General features: G+C 37.8%; 2 protein-coding genes across 2 annotated transcripts; one reads left to right on the top strand and one right to left on the bottom strand.

Moving 5' to 3' along the window:
* Window positions 1-948: 948 nt before the first annotated feature.
* pparab (peroxisome proliferator-activated receptor alpha b) lies at window positions 949-26,719 on the bottom strand. Its single transcript, XM_053475784.1, has 8 exons — window positions 26,573-26,719; window positions 15,253-15,498; window positions 13,875-14,032; window positions 12,164-12,302; window positions 7,550-7,749; window positions 5,208-5,417; window positions 4,702-4,945; window positions 949-4,545 (listed from the first exon to the last, which is right to left on the bottom strand). Exons 2-8 carry the CDS (start codon window positions 15,455-15,457, stop codon window positions 4,301-4,303), a joined length of 1,401 nt encoding a protein of 466 aa, XP_053331759.1. The 5' UTR covers window positions 15,458-15,498; window positions 26,573-26,719; the 3' UTR covers window positions 949-4,300.
* LOC128505405 (uncharacterized) lies at window positions 21,538-22,639 on the top strand (the record flags this gene model as incomplete). Its single annotated transcript, XM_053475797.1, has 2 exons — window positions 21,538-21,651; window positions 21,847-22,639. Coding segments are annotated over 2 exons (903 nt in total), but the record flags the coding sequence as incomplete, so codon positions are not given.
* Window positions 26,720-27,927: the final 1,208 nt, after the last annotated feature.

The following is a 27,927-nucleotide window of genomic DNA, read 5'->3' as shown; positions in this document are numbered from 1 at the left end:
AGTGATGTTGTATTAAGTGTCAACTCAGGTGTTGTATTAACTGTCAACTATCCATCTTCCATCCACTCTAATCACCCACATTTGAGCCATGGAAAATAATCATGAGACTTGGACATGATCTTCCAGCAGCAGGAATTAAATATAGAAAGGCTCACATGCACCTCTTGTGCATCTACATGGATAAATAGTTGCCCTTAGTTGACAAACTCAAACAGAACCTGGGGATAATGACATATAAAAATAGGTTTGGAATTTACAAATACATTTTTAATTTTTACAAACTAATGGTGTGTTTTGTCACCTACAAACTATTCATCTATTCAAAGAAAGAAGTTCTAACTAGTTCAGACCTGTGCTAGTGTAGATTCTGCAACATAGACTCTTCCTGATAAAATATTGTTAAATCCCAAATATAATACTATGATTTCTAATCCTGAAGAATCTGGGCACAAATATAGTTTTAATTTACAATATTTACTATTTTGTAGGAACTCAAGTACAGACCAGGGCCAGTTTTTTTTTTTGTTTTTTTTTTTTTTACCACTGGGCATGGCATGAACAAAAATGTCACATTTGTGCTATTTAATTGTTTATACAACCTAGACAACAAACTTTTAAATTAGCTACTTTTAAAAAGCTTATAGCTATTTTAATAAAGCTGGTCAAATCAGATTCCTTTTATTCACGTGTTTGACATGTCTGTTAAAGTAATGAAGTATAAATAGCACAAATCACTTCCATGCTGGACAAGACAGGACACAATGTTCTCATAATGATGCAGCTATTTTGATAACCAAATCAGGATTGTCATCATAGTAACTCTATTATAACTTGTGATTATGAACTGAAGTCACAATTTATTTTAAGAGAATCCTTTTGAGTATTACAATCTGGTGCTGGAATTGCAGGTATGCATTGCTAAAATTGGTGAAGAAACATTCATATCACTGAAAGTACATATGCTTTAATGAGCTTTAGTGAAACAGTGTATTATAAATCAGAAATCATGAACAAAAAACATATATACAAAAGTTGTGTAAGGATATAAATGACTAAACTATACCTGCTGACACAATTACACTGTCCAAAGGAAGTGCCATAAACAGACACTAGATTTTCTGGCTTGATGGATGTCAGGATTTCAGTTATTTAAAAATTATAACCATCAAGTTTGCATGCCATTTTTAAGGTTCTACCTGAGACAAAAGTCTGTCATGGGAAAAATGGGATTTAGAAACCCTGTTTAAATAGACATTTCCTCTTATGACGGTACATTCTGCTAAATGGTTAACCATTTTAATACTTTAAATTGCATTCTGAATAAATCCTTATTTTTTACAATATTTTATATATCATCAGAATCTTGCTTTAGTATAAAAATATTACACTATTGAAAAAGATTTAAATGGATATGGTGACCATGCTACCAATGGTAATGATATGGATGCAATTTCAAAATATTTATCACATGATTTACAGGTAAAAAGTGCATTTAGGTCCCTTTAAAAGGAAATATGGCCACTAGGATTGTATCCGTGAACACAAATACACAGCTGTCTGTTTCTCATCCAGCTTAAAAGATCAGTGTAAAAGTCTTTTTCCCCTTGTGTGGATAGGGACCCTTTGCATGCGAATCACAAAAAATAAACATAACAGGAGGTACAATAAAATATACTCCTGACACCTGAGAATCATGAGGAAGGGGGCACCTGGAGGAGGTGAAAATGAACCTCTCAGGTAATTTAATCATTCATAACGTCATATGGAGGCTTACATTCACAAGCATAAAGTATAAGCATGTGTAATCTAGTTCCATGGCAAAAGCAAAATTCATATTGGGGTGAAAAAGGCAGAAGGAATTAATACAACAGTATTGGCTTGACTTTGTTGCCTATATTTCATAGAAATGTTAACAGTGCAACAATTATTATTTATTTCATATTAGAATTTCTAAAGTATTAGAACTTACTTCTAGTCTAATGCAGTTATTGATACTGCCTCTACTGTCTTATCAAAGTGATTCTAGATTATATTGATTTTTCAAAATTTAAAAACTCATTTAAACTGTGGCAAATTGTCCCCCCTTCAATTCTATAGCATGCTAGTTATATTGTACTCTTATGCAATTTGGCCTATACCTGATATCAGTAAGAAAAAATATATATTGCTATTAATTAAAGATGGCTATTATATATAAAAAAATCACTTCATGTATCTCAAAACCTATACTACATGGCCAAAAGTTTGAGGACACACCACCATACCCATAAATGGTTCTTTCCCAATCTTTTGCCACTATGTTGTAAGCATACAATCGTAGTGAATTTCACTAGATGCTGTAGTGTCTCTTTCAGCTTCCCTTTACTGAAACTAAGAGGCCCCAAACCTGTTCCAAAGCACAAAGCGAGCTCCATGAAGACATGGTTTGCTAAAAATGGAGTGGAAGAACTTGAGTGTCCTTCACAAATACCCGAACACAACCCCACTGAACACCTTTTTGATGAACTGGAACACTGACTGCACCTCCTCAGGCCTCACCCTATATCAGTGCCTTACCACACTTACGCTCTCATGGCTGAATGAACACACTTTGCAACAGTGAAAATTCTAGTGAAAATCCTTCTCAGAACAGTGGAGCATATTAACACATCAAAGGGAGACTAAATCAACAAGCACATGGGTGTGATAGGCAGGTGTCCACAAACTTTTGGCAATATAGTGTTTCCACTTTTATTAAAATGATTTAAAACACTGACTTGCCCCAGCCACAACCAATTGAACTTACAGGGTTCTGACGCAATCCGACTCTTTAAACTTCCTTCAGTAGGAATTTTATCATAAACATTTTAATAACACATTAAAGCTATGGCTAAACAGAGGAAGGACACTAGATCTTACCTTACTAGATCTTCTAAAATGAAAAAGAAAAAAAAAAAAAAAAAGAGATCCAGCAGTAAGAAACTGCAACAACTAATGCATATATTTATTAAGATAAGCTTAAATTTCTGTTTCAAATCTAGAAAATTATTTTCTATTTTTTGTTGTTGTTGCATAGCATCTTATCTTATGAGTAGATGCTGGAGAAACACTTTGGTTCCTACACTAGAAAGACCAGGAAAGCTAATGATGCATATTCCATTCAGGTGTGCATCACAATCCAAGGGTGTTATGTAAGTGTGATTGATAATTTATTAAGAGCTGAGGTGGTTTTGCTACTAACGAGAATGGACCTGCCAGAAGCAAAATCGTTATTTTAAGGAGTGTGATAACATTTTTGCTTAAGTGTGTGCCATGATCAGTGTCAGGCATAGGATTTTGGACCTGAGCAAGCTAACCAGGTGTTAAAAACTGCCTTGGAAATATATCAGAGGCAACATGATAAAACATTCCAGTAATACTTCTTATGCAGAACCAGCTCTACCTTGTCTATTACATTTAGAAATCAGAGGTACAAACTGACCCTAACTTATTACCCTTACATTACTGAGCAACAGGATTCATATAACTGCTGGAACAAATGCTTACATTCATGGCACAAAGGGTCATTTGACTGTTGTTTATCTAATAATCATTAGTTGGTGCACTTGTTGCACTGAAAATACATTTAAAAACCCTGTTGTGTGTGTGTTTTTTTTTTTTTTTTCTTAACCGGATCCTAATTGTTCAGGTGCTATTGGTGCAATTCTAAATCCTGTGCACATTAATGTGATACAGATTTCATGCAGATCTTCCTGTTCTTGTTGAACAACTCACCATTACTACATCGCACCATCTGCATGTTTTGGGTGTACAAAAGCTTCGTCAAGTCTGTTATGCAAAATAACCCTTATTTCTGTTAAAAGGACATATTGCTGTATCAACAAGTCTAATCTCGAGGCTTGTTTTCACAGTCTCTAGCCAGTGAAGGAGTTCATGAAGATTTTTGTACATTTTTAGAAAATATTATAAACCGCAAGTCAGAAAAGTACAATGTAACTTTAGTGCAGTATAAATGAGGACAATCCTGACACTGGTCCTTTCTAAAACAACCACTCTACCTGATTTCCATCTCTTCTGTACAGCTGGCTGGCATTTACATTCTGGACACCACTGTCTCCTGTGCATAGTGGTTTATTGGCAGCCCCTCAAATAGGGTTACACTGTGTCTTAAGCATGGACAGATTCCAGAGGCCCCTGAGAGCATTTCCTCGTTTTCTTTAGGAACAAATGAATAAACAAGTTGTCAGACAAGCCCTCAGTTATTAGGAAAGGATAAACCCACTCCCTTCTTCCTTTGCAGCTTTTCTGAGCCCCATAATATTTAGTACATGTCCCTGTAGATTTCCTGGAGCAGAGGATGCAATGATGTGTCCTCCATTTTCTTGATTTCCTGCACTAATTGTGCATGCTCTGTCACTAACTGACGCAGGTCAGCTAGTTTTTGCAGCAGTTTAGGGAAAAGGAACAAATTGTCTGGATGGTTATTGTGTAGGTGGAGCTGCAGCACATGGACGATGCTCTCCTGCATCCGCTCAATGTATGGAACGTTCAGCAGTCCTGGACGATCTAAGTGACAAGAAAGATTTGAGACTTGGTCATTCCAAGCACAAAACATACCCGATTAATATAAAAGTTTGAAGCAACACACTGCACAGCAAGAGGAATGGAAAACTAAAGGTGTTCACACAGTAGGCAGTCTGTTAATCAACTCACGTCTCTTACCTCCACAGCAGATGATGGCTGCCACAAACAGGGCTAGATCACTGTCATCCAGTCCAAGTGCATTAAACTTCATTGCGAACTGAAACTTAGGCTCCATCATGTCACTGATGGGTCGTCGCAAGCTTTTAAGGAACTCTCTTGTGATGAAGCCACTGCCATAGGCAACCAGCAAGCCATCCTTGTTCATGCAAGAGGCCAGCATGGCAAAGAGTGCCTCATACACGCCATACTTCAACAGTGTTACCTAAAAAAAAGAAAAGAAAATTTATAACATCAGAAAGTGGGAAGGAGGGAATAAAGTGTTGAAAAAAAATGCTGTGTTTTCATTTCACTTAAAAAGAATCGACTGAGTGGTACCACAATCATTTAGGCTTGCACTACTAAAAAAGCAATGGCATAATAATACACAAGAAAGAGATTCCACTGGCTTCCAAGTGGCAAAAAGGTCAAGCACCGTATATACTTTCAAGCTCATTCTTTTGATTGCTGTTTGTCATAGAACAAACCTGGTCATTCAGGTCGAGGTTGCAGAAGCCTGGAACAGACTTGGCAAACTCAGTGAGCTCCGTGACTGTCTCCACCGACGTGCACTGGCAGCAGTGGAAGATCCTTACTTCTGCATCCTTTTCAAGTAGTCCACCTGCAGTGCTGACCATCTTTGCCACCAGAGTCTGCTCCGCTAGATGCAGAGTCTCCATGTCATGGATTACGAAGGGCTGGAATGAAAAATTAAAATTAGTGGACAAAAACATTATCCCTTCTTACTGTCAGGTTAGATGAGGATCACCTAGGTAACCTGTGCTGGGCTCATGCTGAAAACTTTAAGTCATACAGGAATCTTTCCTTTTTCTACATCTTGCCTTCTACATGCCAGACCTGGATTCAGACAGCTGGACTGCTAATATGCACACGGGGCTGGAGTCAGACTGCATTCCACATCCTGCAGCCACATAGTCTCCCAACTGTGGGTAAGGAGCTAATCCAAACAAGTATACCGCCTGCTGAAAACTGTTTAGCCATGTATGCCTACAAGTCATACATGGCCATGGAAGATTACGACTGATCAGCACCAAAGCATATGCTGTATTTGAGAGAGCAATCAAAGTCTCTTTCCAGGCAGCCTGACATCAGACACAAAGTAGCTCACTTAGAATTCGCTGGTTATAAAAAAACAGAAGCTTATCCCCTTTTTGCAGAGTGCTGGTGAGGAGGTGTAAGGATGCTATTTGTACATTCGAGTTAGTGGTTTGAACCACAGTGTGGCCTTTCCTTGTTTTGCATGCAGTGCTGGAATGCTTCAACCTGTACCATTTCTATCAGTGACAGCATTGATTCAATCATTATACTGTCCGCTGCTGGAGCTGCTGTAGCCCACCAGATGATAGACATTATCATCATGGCCTACAGGGGCTGGTCACCAGACCCCTACAGCGACATGCCACTTCAAAAGGAGTAATCTCCTCCTAATTGGGATTTCTTATAGACATACTGCTTCAGGAAATTTGCACTGCTGCATCATCATGCACCTTCTCTAGATTCTACGAAGCTAACATTACTCTGCACCTTTCTCACAGTTCTACAGTACAGGGTCAACATTGTGCCTCCCAGTGGTGTCAGTGTTACAATCTATCTCCAGACAGCATTACAGTCAGCTTTATGGTGCATCGGTTCCTCATGACCAGTAGTTATGAATTGCTTACTGTATATGTAACTAGCGGAAATTCTTTTTTGGAAGTTTAATTTACGGTAAAAAAAAAAAAAGAGAAAAAGATTAGAAAAAGCATTCATTGCCTGAAATAAAAAAAATAAATAAAGATAAATGCATTAAATATTGAACAAAAAAAAGGACACTATAATTTATCCACAAACAAAATTAAGAAAATGAAAATGCATGTGGCTGTAGTGTCAGACACTGTTTAATGTAAAAAAAAAAGAAATAATAATAAAGCAATATACATTTTCTTAAACAGAATGCTTTTACAAAAAAGCTTTTGGCTTTAAGTTTCACCTAAATCTATCACACATGCTGTTAAATGTCATCATCAGGCATCTGAAGAGCATTTAAACTGAAAGAGCTTTTTTAATATTATTTTTTATAGCAGTAATCCTTCTTGAATTCATAAGTCACAAGGATTAATGTACCAGATTAAACTCATTTGATATAAAGGATCATGAAAATTACATTTAGCGTGCAGATTGAAGTTTATGTTAGCACAATATTTTGGTTTTAGCTTCTTAACTCTATAGTAGAAAGTCTATTTTTTTGTGCCAGTGCAGCATGATACCAGTGATACTTTAAAAGACTTCAAAACCAAGTAAAGGGACAAAATCATAATAAAAAATATCAAATGTGATTAAGATGTGAATGTTTCTTTAACTTGGAAATAGAGTGTAAAGGTGTGTTAGTGGAGACTGGGATCCTATGGGACACAGATAAAAAGATAAGCGAGTGTATCAGTGTTTGATATCATGATCATATGAGCGAGGTGAATGGTCAGCGATGAAGTTTGCGCAACAAAAAAGGGCACATTTATTAACTGGGTGAGGTGGTTTGTTTGCACAGCAGTGTACATGTGTACTTATTTCATTTATTTATCTTCAGCAAATCAGGGTCAGGGTTGCTGTAACTAAAATCACATTTGTTTATGTATTATGGATACAGAACCAACAATATTCAATTTGCAAATATAATTGGTGGATGCAAACAAAAATACAACCTGTGACAGAGGATAAATTGGCCATAAATTATCTGGGACCAGGCAGGAATAGTTAGAATAATAATAAAAAAGGCAAAGGGGAAAAAAGCAACAGAAAGAACATATAATAATAAAAAGGTGTCTAATCTTACTGGTCTGTTTGTTTTGCCTGTCAGGATGGTCCGTGCTTTAGCTTTGTTCATGCTGAAGTTCTTCAGATAAGCCTCGTAGATTTGTTTGGCCAAGGTTTTCTGGTCAGCTAACTGAGGATTCTCCACCTCCCTCTCCCCAGTTAGTATCTCTGCCTTTAGCTTTAGCTTCTCGGACTGGGGCATCCGGCCAAAGCGAATGGCTGCAAGCAAAACATATGATGACTCGGGTCAAGAACGTGTTAAGTACTTAACTTACTGGCCAGTTATATGTTGATTGTTATTTAATGGATTAGAAAGAGGGGCATTCAAGTCAAATCAGGACTTAAAATATCAGGATAAAAATTCTGGTGAACGTAGGCGTAAAAATGATTTTTTATAGCCGTTTACAGAATTTTTTTTTTATTTACAGAAGACTTCAAGCACAGTATAGTGATGAGACTCTTAATTACAATAAAAAATCTGAATTGTACAAATGTTTTATAGAAGGTGTGAATGATGATCCAAGCCAAGGTGGCTCGAACTCACTGCAATCATTCGCATAAACATTTAATGACTAGAACACCTGATCCTTACAGATGAGATGCATCTGTCGGTGTTAACTGTAAGCACAATCATTCACAAACCCCATTTGAAGATTGCAGGAACTCAGCTGGGAGTTATTGCCACATCCTGTACAGTCCTGACCTCACTCCAAGCCATTTTGACTGGTTTGGGAAATTTGAGTTCCTGTGAGGCCAGCATTACACACATGAAACAGGCAGTCTGATTCACTAGTGAAACACTGGATTAAACAGAAAATTTTATGAAAGAAAGAGGGATTTTTTCTCTCTCTCGTATATTATTCTGCACAATCAAAAGTACTGGGTTGACTTGAACACCCCATTGCATTTTTTTTATATCGGATCGCTTCCAAAATCTCTACTTGCAGGTAAAGTGAGCTATGGTTACATTGGTCTGAAATTAGGCTGAAGATATGTTGTGACCTAAGCGTGTAAGTTTTTTAAAAATGAATAATGGTAACATATTACAAAACTGAAAAATCTGTTTGCAATAATGAATAAGCTGTGTATGTCTGGTGTCCTTGTAGTAGACCCCAAAGAGTGGCGTAACTCCCATTTCATCATGGATTTTGTCCAAAGACAAAAATCACTGCGTATGTGTCAAGTTCATCATGACCCAGCATTTCAGCTTACAGTTTCGATTAATTACAAAGTCGATTAATGTGCTGGCAACATGTTTGGTTTTGTGCAATGCATTTTTTTAAGTCTGTTGAAACAATATATAATGCATACTTAGATTAACTAATCTCCAAAGGTAATCATGATAGCCCAGGTATTATTTTTTTATACTATGCTCTAACCCTTAACTTAACTAAAGGAAACAGTTTGGCTGTTTTATTTTAAATTATTTAAATAAAATCTGCACTAACTGCACCTGCATAGTGATCAAATATTCAGACATTACAGTTAAAAAAAAATACAGCAGTAAGCTGGAAGGTGATTTTGTTGCTGAAGAAGCACCAGCAGACGTGGCAGATGTAGCTCAGCATAAGCAAATTTGATAAGCTGGCTCTGAGAGGTTTAATCCTTCAGTCAGCCTAGTACAAGAATTGGCACTCTAATTAATTAATTTTACAAAAGATTTATTATATCCTTAAAATATATTTACACAGTTGTATTTATAAAATATACAAGCCACCCTACATTGCTTCATATTAAATTAAGTTAAATAAAAGTATGTAGATAAAATTTAGATAGAGATTAAAAAATTGGGAATAACTGTTTTACTGTGAAAGGCTGCAAAGTGCCTGAGGATACTATTAAAAATTGGTTTATGTAACAACCTCAGCCGCAACCTCTTTTCCCCTCTCGTCTGTTCCAACCACCACACTACCATCACAAGTGTACTAATCACCTAATCATCTGTCATCATCAGCACCTGTTTCTCACTGGTTCGTGCCTTCTGTTAGATGTTTTTTATGGTTGAATGATTCATGGGTAACTGTGTGGCTTAGCAAAATAAACAAATAAATCAGCTGAAAGTGCTTAGAGTTAAAACTGCTTAGCAAAAAGAGAATTTGCCCCTTTGTAAGCAAAACATAAATAAATGAGGGATATAGAGATGTTTAATAAAAGAAAATAAAAAGGAAATAGGACAAGTGGATTAAAAAAGTCTTGGATTAAAACAGGAACATGTATTAAAGCTGAAGTGTCGGTGTTGTTTCCATCCTGTGACCTGGTGATCTGCTGCTGATGATCTGCTAGATATATGAGTTATGTGGGACTTAACACACCCAGAACATCTGTTCTAAAAAGAGTAGAGTGGAAAGCAGGACAGCAAGATCATACAGCTGATCTTAAGAAAACAAAAAAATTTGATTACATGCACTGATGAACTGATCAGAGTTTCACTGTACAACTAACATTTTTAGTGAAAGGTCTAATTAAATTTCCTATCTAACACAAACATACAGGTATATAACACTCAATATTAAAATCACCATAATGTATTACTTAGCAGTGAAAATACTGTAAGCAAATATTTCTATTATTCTGTCTATATATTATTTAGCAAGTTCAAATCACTGCCTGTCCAGCTGGTGGTTTGACCCCGTGTGTGTTCTGATCCCTCGCAGTCTGTTTTGACACTGTTCCATGATGTCACTTGGACTTCCTTCACCCTTGCTGCTATTTTTAGTGTGGCACCACTGAAGCCCTGTATAGTGGGGGTTGAGGGTCAGCATGCCACGCTGTTCATGTACATAAAAAGGGGCGCACTAAAAGTTTTTAGGTCAAGGACTTTGCCGTCCTCTGATTGCTGAGCTTGTGAACAAAGATAATATTCCACTTTGACCAACCATTATCATGATTTTTTTCTTTTTTATTTATTAAAGAATTATGAAAGTGTAACTATGAGTTGGTGCCCCTTTTATCTTAATGATTAACCTACACTGGCTGTTAGGCGATAATAAGACACAAGGAGACAAAGCTTAACTGAACGCCGCTATCTGAACCTTAGAAGAGAAGCTCTGGAAAATTAATGTGCTTGACCATGATACTAAGCTCATACAATGAGTCTAAGGTAACTCGAATGTTATTTACATTGTTTAATTGGTAACAGGATTTTGGATCTGACATCACGGTAGGGTGAATACTAATAAAATATCACTTTACTCAAAGTAGCACACATGCAGTGACACTCTGCATACAACCCACTGCTAAATAATGCACTGAGCATATCTTGAAGAGTGTTGTACGAGCTGAACATGTGATAGGCCAAGTCACTGGAGAAGATAAGATAGTTTACAGACTTGTATTATTTGACCAACACACTTGTCTCATTGACTGAACTGTGCCTCTGATGTGGCGTTCTTCGCTACACTGTGTGGGGTGATATTAATCTATTAACCCACAATCTCACATTTTGTTCTTATTTCTTATTTCATAAGTAAGTTGTAACTTTCTGAATCAGCTTTAAATAAGAAACAGTTTTAATGGCGTTCCAAGAGTTGGACAAGCCTGAAAAATCACTTGGGCTTCATGGAGTAGTATGTCAAAAAACATTAATATAAATTCATATAAATGTAAATATTTATTATTATGTTTCTATGTTATTGGAGTCATGGACCACACACTCTTTAGACTATATTCATCACATTTCTCCAAGCCTTTTACCCTTTGATTGTCGGTCCTAATTAAATGAACAGTCTCTCGTCATTAAACTAAATATGGACCTTATCAGAAAAAAAAAAAAAAAAAAAAAAAAAAAAATATATATATATATATATATATATATATTATTAGGCAGCAATCATCATTTATAGTGTTTCTGTCACAGGCATAATGTTTTTTACCTTTACATGAAACCAAATGCTGAGTAAAAAGAAACCATACTCCTCTATTGCTTCAATTGTTATTAGAGTTTTTCCTGTTAAGATCTGCAAAGTGAAGGAAATACTGTATTTACGACCTCAAGAGAATTCCTTCTACATGTTAAGGTACCATTACACATTAGGAATTAAATAACGGCATCAGAGATCATTCTGTTTTGGGGTATACTGTACTATACCGTGCTGAGAAAAATAAAAATTATGTGGTATACCATCATAATAAGTATAGTCAATTATAAGTTAATTCATGGATTTAAATGTTTTACTTATTAAACAATGACACTTCACATGTTTCATCCTTTTATAATTCTATTTTATGTTTCAGAATGTTTACTAACAGCTTTAAGTTTCCATATCACTCCTTTACCAGTGTCTTTATTTCTCTCTCTCACCCTAAAATGAAAAAAAATAATAAATAAAACTTGTTATGCTTCCGACAAAAGTCCACTTTTCTGAAGACTTTGCCGATGGCAGAAGAAGATGTTTTCTTACAAAAAATATTCTTATACAGAATGAGCAATGCAATATCATTTTATAATGCAATAACATAAACCTGTGATTTTGTCTGCACTTATGTAGAACCTGTGCTGGTATAGATAACTAATCACCTTTTGACCAATCAGACCTGAGAGATCACGAGCAGTACCTATACCAGAAAATAATTGTGTTAATTTACAGTAGTATTCTGGAAGAGTGTGTGGGTGTATAAACAGTATAACACTTACCGTTGTGGGACATGCCCACAGCTAGGCACTTTTGAAAGCGGCAGTATTGGCACTTGTTCCGGTTCTTTTTTTGGATTTTGCAGTGGCGTTCACATTTGTCATATTCTAGCTTGAGACGGATTGTGCGCCTAAAAAAGCCCTGTAGAGAGCAGAAATTTAAGAGTTTGATGGATTTGATGTCAAGCATCCCAAATACAGAAAGTGTAGAAATTACAAAATTTATCTGGTGAATAAAAAAAATTTTTTTTTAACACACTCAAAAGAACATGCATAAATGACTGCAATAGCATTCCATAAAACAGGACATGAATGTCCTATTTCAGTATATTAAATTATGTCTTTTTAATTCATTTGGAATAACACAACTGGTTTAGGAGGTTCTTCCTGAAATATTATTTCAACTAGGACAGCCTTAGAAAACAAATACAGCATTTTAGAAAATATTCCAACTAACATCCCTTTACTAAACTTGTTTTAGTCAAAGAAACTTTGACAAACCCAACCATTTAGATAAAATGTTTTAAAATCCCACTATAAAGATAAAACTTTTAATCACTCAAGGAATCCTTAAAGAACCTTTTATACCTGGGAGTTATTTGTCCTTACCTGTGTCCTTAATTCAGCATATAGCAATGACACTCATGACTTTTATTATTGAGCCTTGGACCGCACATAAATTTTGAGAACATTTAAAGTCCCACCAGGGATTCTACTCAACCAGACAAGCACAAGTCCAGTCATCAAACCACACAATCGTGATAAACCTGAAATCACTAAACTTGCACAATCTGGATAAACCACCAATTATCAGTGCCAGCAGTGTGGACACTCAAAGGGAGGCTGGCTGGAAGGCAGATGAGCGCCATTAACCAGAAATTTCTTCATGCATATTCTTAAGCCATTCTGTCCCAAGACACTTCTACAAAGTTACGAAAGTGAGATGGTAGTGAGGGCAGGACATCCGCAGGCACTGCAAGACGTGTGCGTGCGTGCGTGTGCGTGTGTGTGTGTGTAAGGTTGATTAAAGGACAAAAAGTTTGGGGGCACAAGTCCAGCAGAAAGACAGCATGCACGTGGCTGCCATGGAGTAATCATGGACCATGGACATGACCGTCCAGCTGAAGCAGTGTGTCATAGTGTGTGTACAATCCTGTGCATGTGACGGGGAGCAGATGGGAGTATGTGCGTGTAAACGGCCAGATAGCGTCTTGTTTTTGTTTTCTCTAGGGATAAATAACATCTGAACTGAAAAACCCTTAAACTGACACATCTGCCCATGATATGCACGTAGTCTATAGAAGTTTACATCATAGGGCATTCACTTCTACAAGGTATTTAAATAAAATATAATTACTTCCTATTATAATTATAGACCCGCTAAAACTAAAAAGAATCATTTCAATTATGAAATAAAAGAATCATGATGTGTTAGTTTAAGGGCAGATGTGTCAGTTTAAGTAAAATAAATGACCAGCCGTCTCTTATTCTGGAGAATACAACAGCATACAGCTACGCTAAATTACAGAAATATGTTCTGTAACAGGTGACTTCCACAGTCCACTTGGTTGATGTATTCATTGTTGTATCATAAAACTATAATCAGGAGAGTGAGGAAATGGTTGCTGGCTAACAAATCAAAACAACTAGTGCAAATAAAGAGGTTTGAATCTCAGAGTAAGTAGAAAAGTGACTCCTGAAAAACAAGTCTCACTTTGCAGCCCTCACAGGCGTGGACACCGTAGTGATATCCTGAGGCTCGATCAGCACATACGCGACACTCCAGGTTTAGAGAAGAGGAGGTGAACTCCTCCTGTCCCGATACAGCCCCACACACTCCAGAAGATGGACTCGAGGCTGGGGTCAAGGCATCTATCAACACACACACACACACACACACACACACACACAAAATGACACAAGGTTTTGTATAGAAAGTCATTTTAGATTTAGAACACTAAAGATCCCAGCATCATTGCAACATACAGTGAGAAATGGTACTTTTGAAATACATTTCCATGTAATTTTTAGCTGATTGCATTGTAATAGAGAAAAGAAAACTGATACTTAAATACAAAATCCAACTTTGTCTCAAGGTCACTCATGCTGAAGATGACTTGAATGAATATGGCTAAATGTTTTAAATGATACAATAAAATTGTAATCTGTGAGGTGTGGAGAAAACAAAATGTATCGTAATTTGGAGAGGAAATACAGATCACGAAAACATATACCAGCATCTTATGCCACACAAAGTGCTTTAACTCTTGATTAACTGTTGATTAATATAAAGCAGTATAGTAACATTTCCTTATAACTACCTAGACAGCCATGCCATAGTTGTACATCTTTAAAAATTTAATTTAATGATTATTATTGTATTTTACTCTTCCATTTTCTTTTTCGTTTCTAGCAGACTTGGCTGAGTGCCGCACATACACCCTGCTTCTAAGCTAAATGTTTGCCTTATAACCTGTGATTAGGTTTGTGTCCTTTGCATAACAGCCGTTACGTGTAGTACGTTGCAAATCCTAACCAAGTCCAAGTGTGTAGGAGACATATATAGAGTGATATTTACTCACGTTATTCTAATAACTTCAAATAACTGCTCCTGGGATGAAGATAAAGTTACTTTCAATCGCAATATAAAAATAGAGATGATTCGTGTCAGCACTGAACTGATGGCACCACACAAGGTGTAAGTTTCTAATTTTGCAGAATACAAACCAAAATACGGGAAATATTTTATTTTCTCTGATCCTACATCCATGAAAAGCAACTGCTACTGTAGGTCGCAGTTGCTTTTCATGAACTGCCAGGCTTCCCTCATAATTAGAAACAAGAACAAGCTTTCAACATGCAACGATAATCCATGGTTTAGCTGGATTAAATAAAATATTGTCCAAAGGAATATCAGGAATGTATTAACTTTATTTAAATCCCTTTGTTTAAAGGGCTACATTTAATCTTTTGGGTTTCTAATAATCTCTGGCACATTCTTAACACAACAGAGTTAGTAAAGTTTGAGAATGTTATCCAGTTAGTCATTATGAAACTGTCACCATGTCATTGTTCCATTGCTAGATTCCTACCTGGCACCGTGGAGCTCTCGGAGCTGGAGCACAGGCCAGAGGAGTGGTACTCGGACACATCGATGTTGCTGAGTGCTTCTTCATTCATGGACTCTGAGATGTCTTGCAGGTCTCCCGCACCCACTAAGTCCCTGTAAAGCGGGCTGTTCAACACAGAGTCCCCTAAAGGAGACGGAGGACTGTAGGGGCTCTCCATGTCTACCATATCGATGGTGGACTGGGTCTGAGGCCAGCTCACACATCAGCCTGCACACAGAAAAATGCAGTAACAGAGGTGGTTGTTGGATTCTGTTAAAGGTTATGAAATTAAACAGACTCCTGAACTACTACAGATTTAAATGACACTTCTAAATGTTCATGAAGTTTATAATATTTCTTTACCATGAGCTCAGTATGTTTAGCATGAAACAAATCTGATTTATCTAAACATTCATCTTAACTCTTTAGCAATCATTGTTAAAATAAATCAGCAGTCATTAATAAGTGCAGCATTCAAAACCGATCTCCAGTTTAACCCTGCCAGGAGCTGAAATTGTCTTTTATTAACAATCTTATCTGTAGGCAACTTGGGATGTGAGCACTTGAAATATCCTTATCTATGTTTCTGTGTTGTGTCTGTCTGATGAATGAGTTCAGCAGACAAGCCAAATCAAGCCAGGGTTATCAATAGTTAACATGCACTTTAAGGAGAATACATGGGTTTCTATATGTCAGGATAATCCATAGTGCATTAAACTCTAACCTAGTTTTACATCTGGAAACCACCTTATTTTTTGCTGCCGAGACATATGCACGTTATGATTTAAAATATGCTACTTTAATAAAGGGTCCAAACAATAATATAATAAACATCTCATAAGAAGTAGTGCGTTATCGTAACTTTAGCGCTCGGATTGACACGGGCAACACAGGCCTTATGAAATAGATAGCATTAAATGCTTATTATTTTATTACTTCCAGAAAAGAAGAGGACAGTAGACACAGAGAAACAAGGCGAGAAGACTTTGTTTGACTTGAGACAGAGAGACTGAGCAAGACATGACATTGTGAACCAGTCAGTCAACCACAACAACCAACAGACTGATCAGGTGGAATAAATGTAGGATGGTGCACTCAATGTTCTCATCAACCAGCAAGAAAATGTGCTATTTATGCTGGGCAGAGGTCGCAGTAGATTTGGAATTTATCCTGAAAGCACTGGAAAACACCTAGATGTCATTTATCAGTCCTCCTAGTTACCAATTATTCATGTGGACACATAAAAGCATGCAAAAGTCCACCCAGACACTAACCCAAGCTCAGCACTCTGGAGCTGTGCGGTTTCAGTTCTAGCAGCCATGCTACAGCGTCAAACGTGACATGATATACAAGTCTTAGTTCTTCATTTAGATGGCCTTTGTGATTCAAGAAGTGCAATATTTTAAACACATTATCTTACTTGGACTTTAGACACTGATAACATATCTGTCTACACAATAGGCACACAGTATATCCACCCAAGACTGAAATGAAATGAGTTTAATCTGTGTACAGTTTCTTGTCAGTCAAATTTTTAGCCGAGATTTTGTATTAATGATACGAGAGTTGAACCACCCCATAAAGTCTTTTCCAGCACATTCAAAAGACTCTGTGCTGGATGCTGTGGTGGCATGTTGATGATTCCAGATGCTCCCAGAAACACTCTGTTGCAATTAAAGTCTTGGAATATGGCTATGCAATCAAAGAAGATAATTAATCATTGATGATTACGTAATGTTGTTGGGTCAATACCTAACCATCTGAAGAAAACCCCAGATCATAACACTGCATGATGGGTGCATCACTTCATGCACTTCCCTTCTTACCCTGACGCACATATCGCTTTGGAAATATGGTCAATCTGGACCCATCGAAATATTATCTTTTTTCCATTTCCATTTTTCCATTTTTTCCATTTCCCATAGCAAACTAAAGACTTTTTTCTGATTAGTCTTACCACAGGATGCTCTCATGGTCACACAGCTGTTAGATCCCAATCCTATGACTTACTGTTGCATTTTGTGTGTGTGTTCTCTTACTTTCACTATTAAACATACCTGATCTCTAATCATAGTCATTATAGTTGACGGTTCAGCACTATAATGTGTTGGACAGTTGGTAATCCAATTCCAGTACTATAAGCAAGCTTTTCATGTGTTTTCTTTGCTCGATGCAGGCCAGTAATTTGACACTTCTGAAACACAGTACTGTAACATCTTTTCCACTATCACAGATACATCTTTTAATATGATGGTTCTGCATCTTTATTTCAGTAATTATGCAACTACAGACAATTGCAGACTTCTCCAAAAATTTCCTACTCCAGTCTTGTTTTTGAACAAATGTCCACCTCAGGATTCTAATGTTTGCCTATAAGCCAGTGAGATAACTCATTTCCCATATAAGCATTTGTTATATCCTACTATACCACTGCTTGAAATATTATTCAGACAATTTAAAAGTTCCTAGTCACTTTTTTCTGAAGGGACTGGGATGCTTTTTTTCTTTTTTTAAAAAAAATCTAAAACTACAACATGGACAACCATTTAAAATTTTTGTTCAGTGTCAAATATTTGTTCAGCAAACTGTTCTACAGTAATATGACAATTCAGCTTTCTTTTTCCAGCCTATTGGTCATGTGGATGCAAAGTTTAGGGAACTGCTTTGTCACGTGGGAAAATGAGGCATTTAAAAATGTCCCTGACCCATGACTCGTCTTTAAAAACTCATTCACTAACCTGATATGACTTTATGCATTCAGGTGGCTGTGATTGAAATTTTAAAGGGTGCAATAATATATGTATGTTGATCATAAACTTTAAATATTCCTTTTTTTAAATCTAAAATGTCTTAAACCCTAAAATGACCTGAATTACTTTAATCTAAGGGAAATAAATCATGAGAGTCCTAACTGGTTTATAGTGAACATTTAAGGGGTGCAACACCACAAATTGACCTGGCCTCAAAAGCACACAGAAATCCACAATATTTAAACAAACTTAATCAGCTATCTGTTCTTTTTCAAATGGATTTTTTCAAGTATCTCACATGAGGCCTGATTTATGCACTTGTAACAATTGATATTGTTTGGCATGAACTTTTGAGGCACACAAACACGGGAAAAAAACAGTATGAAACTGGTCTGGTCGGTGAGTAACACTTACTGCAGGTAACAATTTAATTTAATTTGAGTTTGTAAATACAGAGATACACTCATCAGCCACTTCATTAGGTACACCTTTCTGGTACTGGGTTAGACCCATTTTTGCTTTCAGAACCTCCTTAATTCTGCAGGGCACAGATTCAGCAAAGTTGCTGGAACATTCCGGAAGCATTCCATGATACTGTAGCATCAAGCAGTTGCTGCAGAATGCTGCAGATTTGTCAGCTACACATCCATCATGCTAATCTCCCATTCCACTACATCTCAAAGGTGACCTATTGGATTGAGATCTAGTGACTGTGGTGGTTCAAGAAACCAGTTTGATGTGATTTATCTTCCTGACATGGCTTGTTATCCCGTGGTCATAAAGGGATGGACATGGTCAGCAAGGATACTCAGGTAGGCTGTGTCATTTAAACAGTGCTCAATTGGTACTAAGGGTCCCAAAGTGTGCCAAAAAATATCCCCCAGACCATTATACTATCAGCCTGGACACTTGATACAAGGTAGGATGATACAAGGTTTTATGGTGTTTATGTCAACATCAGAATGTTGGAGCAGACATCGAGACTTTTTTCAGTTTTATATTGTGTTATTTTGGTGAGCCCATGAGAATTCTAGTCTCAGTTTCCTGTTCTTATCTAAGAGGAGTAACACCCGTTGTAGTCTTCTGCTGCTGTCGCCGATCTGCTTCAAGGTCAGATGTGCATGTTCAGAGACGCTTTTGGCATACTTTGGTTGAAACAGGATGCCTTTTGAGTTACTGTTGCCTTTCTATCAGTTCAAACTGGTCTGGCCATTCTCCTCTGACCTTTGGCATTGCCTGCTGCTCACGCGATATTTTCTGTAAAACCTACAGAAGGTTGAGCCTAAACGCATTGAGGTGCTGCCATGTGATTGAATGATTAGATATTTGTGTTAACCATCAGTTAAACAGGTACCTAATGAAGTGGCCGGTAAGGGGGATATAATGCATTACAGTATGACACATGGTTAATTTATGGCCCATGAATGCGGTATTGAACAACACTTATTATTCAATGTTTTGCTTCGTCATGAATTTAAGAAATAAAAGAGATGCTAAATATATAACAATGTCTTTTTTTACTGCCAAAAATATTAAAAAAAGATTTTGCATTTTGATTGTGAATGTGATTTACTTCCAACATCTTTGCTGTCAGCAGAAAATATTATTTCTAGATATTTCATTAGCTTTAACAAATAATAGCCAATCCTTCCAGGGTATTTTGCTAAAACAAAAGTATTACGTGTTAAGGAATAAAACGGCACAGGGTTACATAAAAAAGACTCTTTTTTACATACTTTTCCCTCATTTAATATCAGTGTTATTAATTATAATACAGTAGCTTTAAACAGGCGTTCCCTTAAAAAGCATCTTGTTTTTTCAGGTTACTGAGAAATTTTAAAGTGCTACCTGTCCTAACACTCTGTCCTTCCTGTAAAGGTAAACATAAAGGAACTGCTTTAAACTGGTTCATGACCCCTCTCCTGGCATTGTTCCTGGCTAACACGACCTACAAAGCTTACTAAACACAAGACTGCATCCCAAATCCCTTCCTAACCCCCATCAAGGGCACTACATAGTATGTGGAACAAGGGATTTGTCACCCTTCATAGTTAACTAGCTTTTCATTTTATGTTATTTGGGAATCAACCCTGGAACAGATCCACATTAAAATAAATCTTTGGTCTGGCACTACTGTCAGATCTGTTGCCCTTCCTTTAGCGGACTGAAGTGCAACATCTCGCCTAGCCATGGGAATGAGGTCCAGGTCGAACAGCTTGTAATGCTTTAGCAGTAACTTTAAACTGAGCTTAATCATGTCAACTGTAGAAAAGGGTTTTTCAAGATTTCTAGCTCTTTGTCCTCCGACACAAAAGTAAATCACCATCTTTTAAATATCAGAAAGTTCTTTGGAATTGTCACTTTTAGACAATGATATTTACCAATCTGAAAAGAAGGAAACAAATACCAATTATAATAATGGCAATGCATGTTCTTTATTATAAAACTCTCGGCATCTGTTTACAGCTTGCATACCTGTTTATGTGCAGTAAACACAGGTAATTGACATGATCATGATCAAACAAACTCTCATGCATAATCACAGCCTTGAGACTAGTTTTGGCACAGGTTTAAACACACAGCACTTCTGGGTGGAGACACAAGGCAGCCTGTGGCCACTGAACCTGTGCCTGTGGAAGGTCTTTATTAATACTTTAAATAATCACAATGATCCAGCATATAAATACAGCCTGTCGAATCTAAGTAATAAAATGTAAAAACTACCTAGGGTCTGAAATGTCACAGCTAAAAAAAACTAGTCATGCTTTATATTCAGAATAGCTGAAAGTAATGAAAAGCATGAAAAGTTTTAGAAATATAGCCTGCATATATTACCCTTCATTTAAAGGTTGTTGGTGTTATTCCCACACACCAAGGTTTATTTTACACCTTATTAGTCAGTCACCTAAACTGAAAACAAAAGCTAACAAACCAGAAAAGCTTTTTTCCATTGCATGTGATTTATTCTGGCAAAGACACAAACTTCCACAACAAAGGGTGTGTTCACTCATTAGATTTTTTATTTGTATTTGTTTGGTTTTGTGGCAAAACTTACAACAAGGGCAAAGTGTGATGGCAAATGCTACATATGGCTGGACAGCTGTAAAGGTCCTGTTACATTTTCCAGTGTGCTGTTTGACATGAGGGCTCGTCATAATCACGAGACCTCCTTCCCTTCACCACAGCCATCATCAACCAATCCATATCATCTGGTCATGTTCCTGCCGCTTTTAAGAAGGCGAGGGTTATTCCCATCCTCAAGAAACCCTGCCTGGACCCATCAGAAGTTAACAACTATCGCCCAGTATCACTGCTCTCTTTTATTTCCAAAATTCTTGAAAGAACGGTTTATAATCAAATGTCTCTTTATCTCTCACAGAACAACCTTAATGACCCAAACCAATCTGGATTCAAAGTGGCACATTCCACAGAGACTGCCCTTCTGTCAGTCACTGAGAAGCTCCATGCTGCTAGATCTGCTAAACTTTCATCTGTCCTCATCCTCCTGGACCTGTCAGCTGCATTTGACACCGTGAACCACAAGATTCTATTATCTAGTCTTACAAGCCTTGGAATTTGTGGAACAGCGTGGCAATGGTTTGCTTCTTACCTTAAAGATAGGTCATATGAGGTAACATGGAGGGGATCTACATCTGCCCCACGCAGACTCTCTACTGGTGTCCCGCAGGGCTCAGTACTTGGTCCTCTTCTGTTCTCCCTCTATACCCGGTCTCTTGGTAAGGTCATATCATCGCATGGATTCTCATACCACTGTTATGCAGACGACACCCAACTTGTCCTCTCCTTTCCTCCCTCTGACACTCAGGTTTCCACCCGGATCTCAGCATGTCTGGCAGACATCTCATTTTGGATGGCTGCTCATCAGCTGAAGCTCAATCTCAGTAAAACCGAACTGTTGTTTATCCCTTGTGACTCATCTCCAGGTCAAGACCTTGTGATATCCATGGACAACAACCAAATCACTCCCTCAACCACCGCCCGCAATCTTGGGGTAACCGTGGACAATCATCTGTCATTTTTCCCACACATCGCTAACCTTACTCGCTCTTGTCGATTTCTTCTTTACAATATCAGAAGAATTCGCCCATTTCTTTCTTCACAGGCTACTCAGGTGCTTGTTCAGTCCCTTGTTATTTCAAGACTGGACTACTGCAACTCACTCCTGGCAGGCCTGCCTCTGTCCACGATTCGTCCTCTGCAACTGATCCAGAATGCAGCAGCACGACTCGTTTTTAACCTTCCCAAGTTCTCCCACACCACCCCACTCCTCCGCTCCCTTCACTGGCTTCCTGTAGCTGCCCGCATCAAATTCAAAACACTGATGCTTGCCTACAAAGCCAAAAATGGCCCAGCACCCACTTACCTCTCTGCGCTAATTACACCACGCACTGCACCACGTTCCCTCCGATCCTCCAGCACTGCTCGCCTCATCCCACCATCTCTCAGGGATCGAGGGCGGCATTCATCCAGGCTCTTTTCTGTTCTGGCACCTAGATGGTGGAATGAACTTCCTCTAGATGTCCGTACATCAGAGACTTTGACTATCTTTAAACGACGACTCAAGACGCATCTGTTTCTCCAGTACTTGGACTAACCCCCCCCCCAAAAAAAAAAAAAAAAAAAAAAAAATCTTCTCAGTTGTGTTGGACTAATGGTACTTAGTTATTAACCTAGTTAACCCAGTGTAAGTATGTATCCAATGTTGTAAACATTAAAGCACTTTTTGTAAGTCGCTCTGGATAAGAGCGTCTGCCAAATGCCTAAATGTAAATGTATATAATCTGGTGCTATGGACATCACTGATTCACTTAAAACCTTCTTAACTATAGCGCATAGGGACACTTGGCTGTAATCGTTCAGACCACAGTTTAGAAATATGCTTACATACTGTATTAGCTTACATATGATTGTTCAGTGCAGGAGAGAAGGAAAAACACATTGTTCGCTGTCCTCAGCCCATTTACACACAATCAGCCATAACACTAACACCATCGCAAGGTGAATTGAATAACATTGTCTTTCAATTATATACCAGAAAACTGGTGAAAGGATCTTTAGCACCCAAGACTCATCTATGGTAGCATAAATTGCTGAAAAAGTAAATGCTGGCAATGATAGAAAGTTATCCGAACATTTAGCGCCTGTGCCTCCAAATTCTCCAGATCTCACTCTGACTGAGCGTCCATGGAATGCACCAGATGAATACATCTAATCTATGGAGGCTCCACCCCACAAACCAAACCACCCGAAGGATACACTCCTAATGTCCCAGTGCCATACACCACAGCACACCCCAGAAGTCCTATAAAGTCATATCTCAAGTAGTCAGAGCTTGCCCAATGGCACATGGGAAACCTACATAACATTGGGCTTAACGCTTAATTTTTTAATGTTGTGGCTGATCTGTGTATAGTGATTAACAAGTCCAGTCCTTGAAGGCAATGGCTTAATGTTCTCTATAATCCATTATACGTGATTAACTAGCTAATTTTCAAACATCTAATGAGTGTTTTACGGTACAAAGAACAATCAGTCTGGCATGACTATTACAGAGTTTGATTGATCCAAAGTGTCATGAGCGTATTATCTTAGATGTAAGTGATACAGTAAAGATATGATACAGTTTTACACAGCACTCTGATCAGCAATGTCAACAACTCCACTGCAACTTTATATAGTAGCTCTGAATATTTTAAGAGCTGAGACAGACACGTTCACTTGAGTGATGACTAAAGAGACCCAAAGACTGAGAAACCTGACTTCAAAAATAATTCTCACTAAGCAGACACCTAAGCTCAATTTAAGCAACAATGCATGAGCCAAATAAGACAAGAATATGCAAATGAATGAGTGCACTCACATACATCCTTATCAACAGGTATGTGACAATAAGCACTATCCTTACAAACACATGTACGTATGTTGACATGTACAAGCAAACAGGCAAAGGGGCAGTTAGCAGAACCAGAAAATCCTGTTTGCAGGAAAAAAGCAGCTAGAACAAGTAGGTACTATAGTACAGAGAAAGAGAGGGAGAGTGGAGTGGGGCCTGATTAGAAAGCTCAGATTCCAAAATAAAGCACTCTTTCTCACGCTTGCCAGAGCAAAGCCTCACAAAAAAGGGAAGAATTAAAGAACCTGAAAGAGAGAGAGAGAGAGAGAAATGCAGGAATGAGAGCATGAGAGATGCAGTAAGCACACTGCACATTACACACTGCTTTTCACAGAGTGCTAAAATCAGTGGCATGTTCTGACTTGAGCAAAACAAATAATAAAAAAAGATGCTAAAGTGACCAATCAAACTACAGAACTGGACGTTCTGTCACAGAAAATCCATTTGTCATAATAAACCATCTTCCCCTTGAAGCATATCTATATTTTATATAAAAGGTGCATATTTAAATGTAAAGAAATCATTAAATGAACACAAGTGAGACCCAAAAAGGAATGTGAAGAAAAATTAATCCTAAATGCACCATGACATCTCTGAGCAATGCAGGTCTGTTCAGGCTGTTACTCAGCAGGACCTCAATAAGAAAAAATATTCTGCTCCATAGACAGACTCCTCTGGTGAACATTACACTTCTCTATTTACCAAATTCACCTCTACTCATCCTAATCATAACTTCTTGATCAAACCAAAACAACCTTTCATAAATAAATAAATAAATAAATAAGAATAAGTTTTAATAATAATTTAGGGGAAAAGCTCCATAAGATCAGGTTTAGTTTCAGCATCATAAACAGCAATATAAACATACTTCATCTTTAAAACCAGCTAATGTTATCGTACACTACACTTATAAATATATGTAAGTATATTTTGGTACAATCAAATCCTTTCACTGCAAACAACAACTCCTAATATGGCAACAAAAGTATGTGTTGCTTTTGTCTGCCTTACGTTTTGTGTGTGTATACGAATTCATTTTTTAAAGTTTTTTCTATTCAATTTAGAACTAAGCAAGATCTTTTTGAATTTACACAATGTATGCTTCAAAATCTGGCATTTTTTTGTTTCATTTAAAATTCTAAATATACAGGTTTTAGGTTGTTTAAAACTTTAAAACAAAGGAAGCAGCTATTTTATATCTTAAATATAAAATTTTTAATAAATAAACTAGCAAGATTGTGACATGTTACTTGTGGCGTACGATGCCAGCTCAAGAGCATGCTGTGATTAAAACAAAGAGAGAGAATGATGATAAAATTAATGGAAATATTTTTGACTCAAAGATGTTGTCTTTGAGTGTTGACACAAAGATGTTGTCTTTGTCAATGATTGTAATATAGGCTAATTTGTAATTAAAATAGTTAAAATGTAACAAATAAGAAAAGGAAGCAAAATAAAATTATTTTTGCTCTTAGATGTTTGGACTCCACTGTGCATTTCGTGTATCTGCAACAGAGCAAGGTGTTTTTACTGGGAAACTGTCTCCAGGGCGCTAAAAACCTATTTCATATTAACTCCCTCTTAAAGCAGAATCCCAATTTGCCTAGGGCATTACCAGACCGCCATTGCAGTTAATGACAAACAGAATATCCTCCATGCTAATGGAGGTTAGTACCAAACTCTTAAACACCTGGTTGATTGCTTTATCACAGCAGGTGTCTAATTGTCCTATTTTTCTCAAATTATTTCAATATGCTTTAGAAAAACTAACATGTACAAAGAGACTGAGAGTGGATATTATAGTATAGTTAGTTGCGTTAGTCGTTTAGAAAACCGTCGGCTTGCAAGTTTCTTCTACAAGATGTACCAAAGGTCTCCATAGAGGAAATTTATACTTTTTAGCATGCTACCTTTACTGGAATTACTTTTTGTCAGAGTTGCCTAAAAAAACTCATAATTCACGTGAATTCACATGCCCCCACAGGTAAAAATCAAGTAATCTTAGATGTGAAAAACTCTGAGGCCAGTGCACGGGCTGTGTCGACCGATTCAAGAACCCGGAAACTTTTGATCACACCCATGTGCTATGTATAGACACCCTGTACAGTATAATCCAATAGCAGTTTGAAAGCTGGTGTGTGTTTTTACACTGGACTTGCTCAAACTGAAAGAAACATCTCATCGCCTGGTGGGTTTGCAGGGGGATTCTTAACAAGAAAGAATAAATAAACGCCTGCTTATTTGCACAACATGGACCATGGCTTCAGGCGGGGAATCCAGGCAGATGTGAATAAGTGATAAGATAAGTGTAGGAAATAAGTGCTGGAGCAGCATTCACAATGCTCTGGGGTTATGTAATGAAAGTACAAGAGTGGTCTCGAGTGTCAGTGAAGGATAAACTCCTTCAAACTAGTAGAAACTAAACACCAAAGAACAGAAAATAATTTTGTATCATGTTTGTGGCAGGAAAACGAGTCACTTTCATTGAGTGATAACTCCCACACTGGTGTGTGTTGACAGGTCATGTAGTAGAGAAATATGTTAGGTTGCACCTATTGACATTACAGGCCTGCTCCTTCTACACTACAGCGCTGTAAACAAGCCGCAGAGAGCACAGCTCTAAATTAAAGTCGTATACCTGAAGTTGTGCCGCGTCCATACTGAGTTCTCGTCAGGCTGGAGGAAAAGCTCCGTGCGGAGGAACAGCGGAAACCCGTGTGTCTCCTTCCACGCGTCCTTGTTTGTCCGCCGCTGTCAAACTCTCCACTCACCGCCTACCGAGCGCCCCGACCAAACTCCCGGAAGTCGCGTCATGAAAGGCAGCTCGCGCCGTAGCCGTGGAAACGCTTGCGCACACCCCTTCAGACACACCTCCGGTCTCGACCAATGAGGATGCGGGATAAGCCGCGAGCGCGTTACACCCGCTGAGAGACGAAAACCGAGATTTAACACCCATAACCGGACGTGGAAGATGGAGCGAAGCACAAAGAGAAAGAGATTGTCTGTTAATCACTGATAAAAGACCATAAAATATGTTTGCTGTTGAGTGATTTAATATTTTACATTATATATTTATTATTTATATAGTATTCAGTATATTAGGTATGCTGCAACATCAGTCTATTCATGTCTACTGAGATATTAGTAAATTCAGACAAAACAGGACACTCATGACATTCACTCATTACCGCATTACTCATCCACTATACCGCTTTACCCTGTGTACAGAGTCGTGGGGAGCCTGGAGCATGTCTCAGAAGACCCCAGAGCACGAGGCGGGGTATACCCTGGACAGGGTGCCAATCCATTACAGGGCACACTCACATAGATACACACACTTACATAGATACACACACTCACATAGATTCACACACTCACACACTCATTCGTAAGCTATGGGCAAACTGGAATACCAGCAGGTAACCCACCAAGCACAGGGAGAACATACAAACTCCATGCACACAAAACCCGAGGCAGGAATCAAACACGGAACCTGAAGGCAACAGTGGTACCCACTAAGCCACTTTGCTGCCTAAAAAATAAGACATCAGATTTTAAATATATTCAGACATAAATAAATTGAGATTTATTGGTACATTGGTGTATTTGAAATATATTTTGGGGAATTGTTGAATTCAGAAATATTGGGATGTCAGTAATTTCCAGTTCATCAGCACACTTGTGCGCACAATGTGTTTTGGGATATAAGTGAATTAATACTTACAGCATTTGGCAGACACCCTTATTCACAGGGGCAACAGTGACCACTTGATGGTGGTGGTGGTGGTGGGGGGGTTTGAATGTGGGACCTTCTGATCAGTAGTCCAATGCCTTAATCACTGAGATACCTCTCCCCTGTATGTGCTTTGTTTTATCATATAGTTAAGCTAAGCTTTATTTGCTTGATGTACATTACTGCACAGTGCATTAGTGGCTCAGTGGTACTTCATTTTTCTCACCTGCCATGCAGAAGGCCCTGGTTCACTTACCACC

This window comes from Clarias gariepinus, chromosome 2, assembly GCF_024256425.1.
Source record: "Clarias gariepinus isolate MV-2021 ecotype Netherlands chromosome 2, CGAR_prim_01v2, whole genome shotgun sequence".
NCBI classification, from domain to species: domain Eukaryota; kingdom Metazoa; phylum Chordata; class Actinopteri; order Siluriformes; family Clariidae; genus Clarias; species Clarias gariepinus.
The sequence above is the reverse complement of the archived record's forward strand: the minus strand, read 5'-3'. Positions and strand labels throughout refer to the sequence as shown.

Excerpts from the sequence above, each read along its gene's own strand:
- pparab (XM_053475784.1), bottom strand. The coding sequence starts at position 15,457 with ATGGTAGACATGGAGAGCCCCTACAGTCCTCCGTCTCCTTTAGGGGAC. Across the intron at positions 5,418-7,549 it reads CAGGCAAAACAAACAGACCA|CCCTTCGTAATCCATGACAT; the intron begins GTAAGATTAGAC and ends TTTTCATTCCAG. Across the intron at positions 4,946-5,207 it reads ACCTCGACCTGAATGACCAG|GTAACACTGTTGAAGTATGG; the intron begins GTTTGTTCTATG and ends TCTTTTTTTTAG.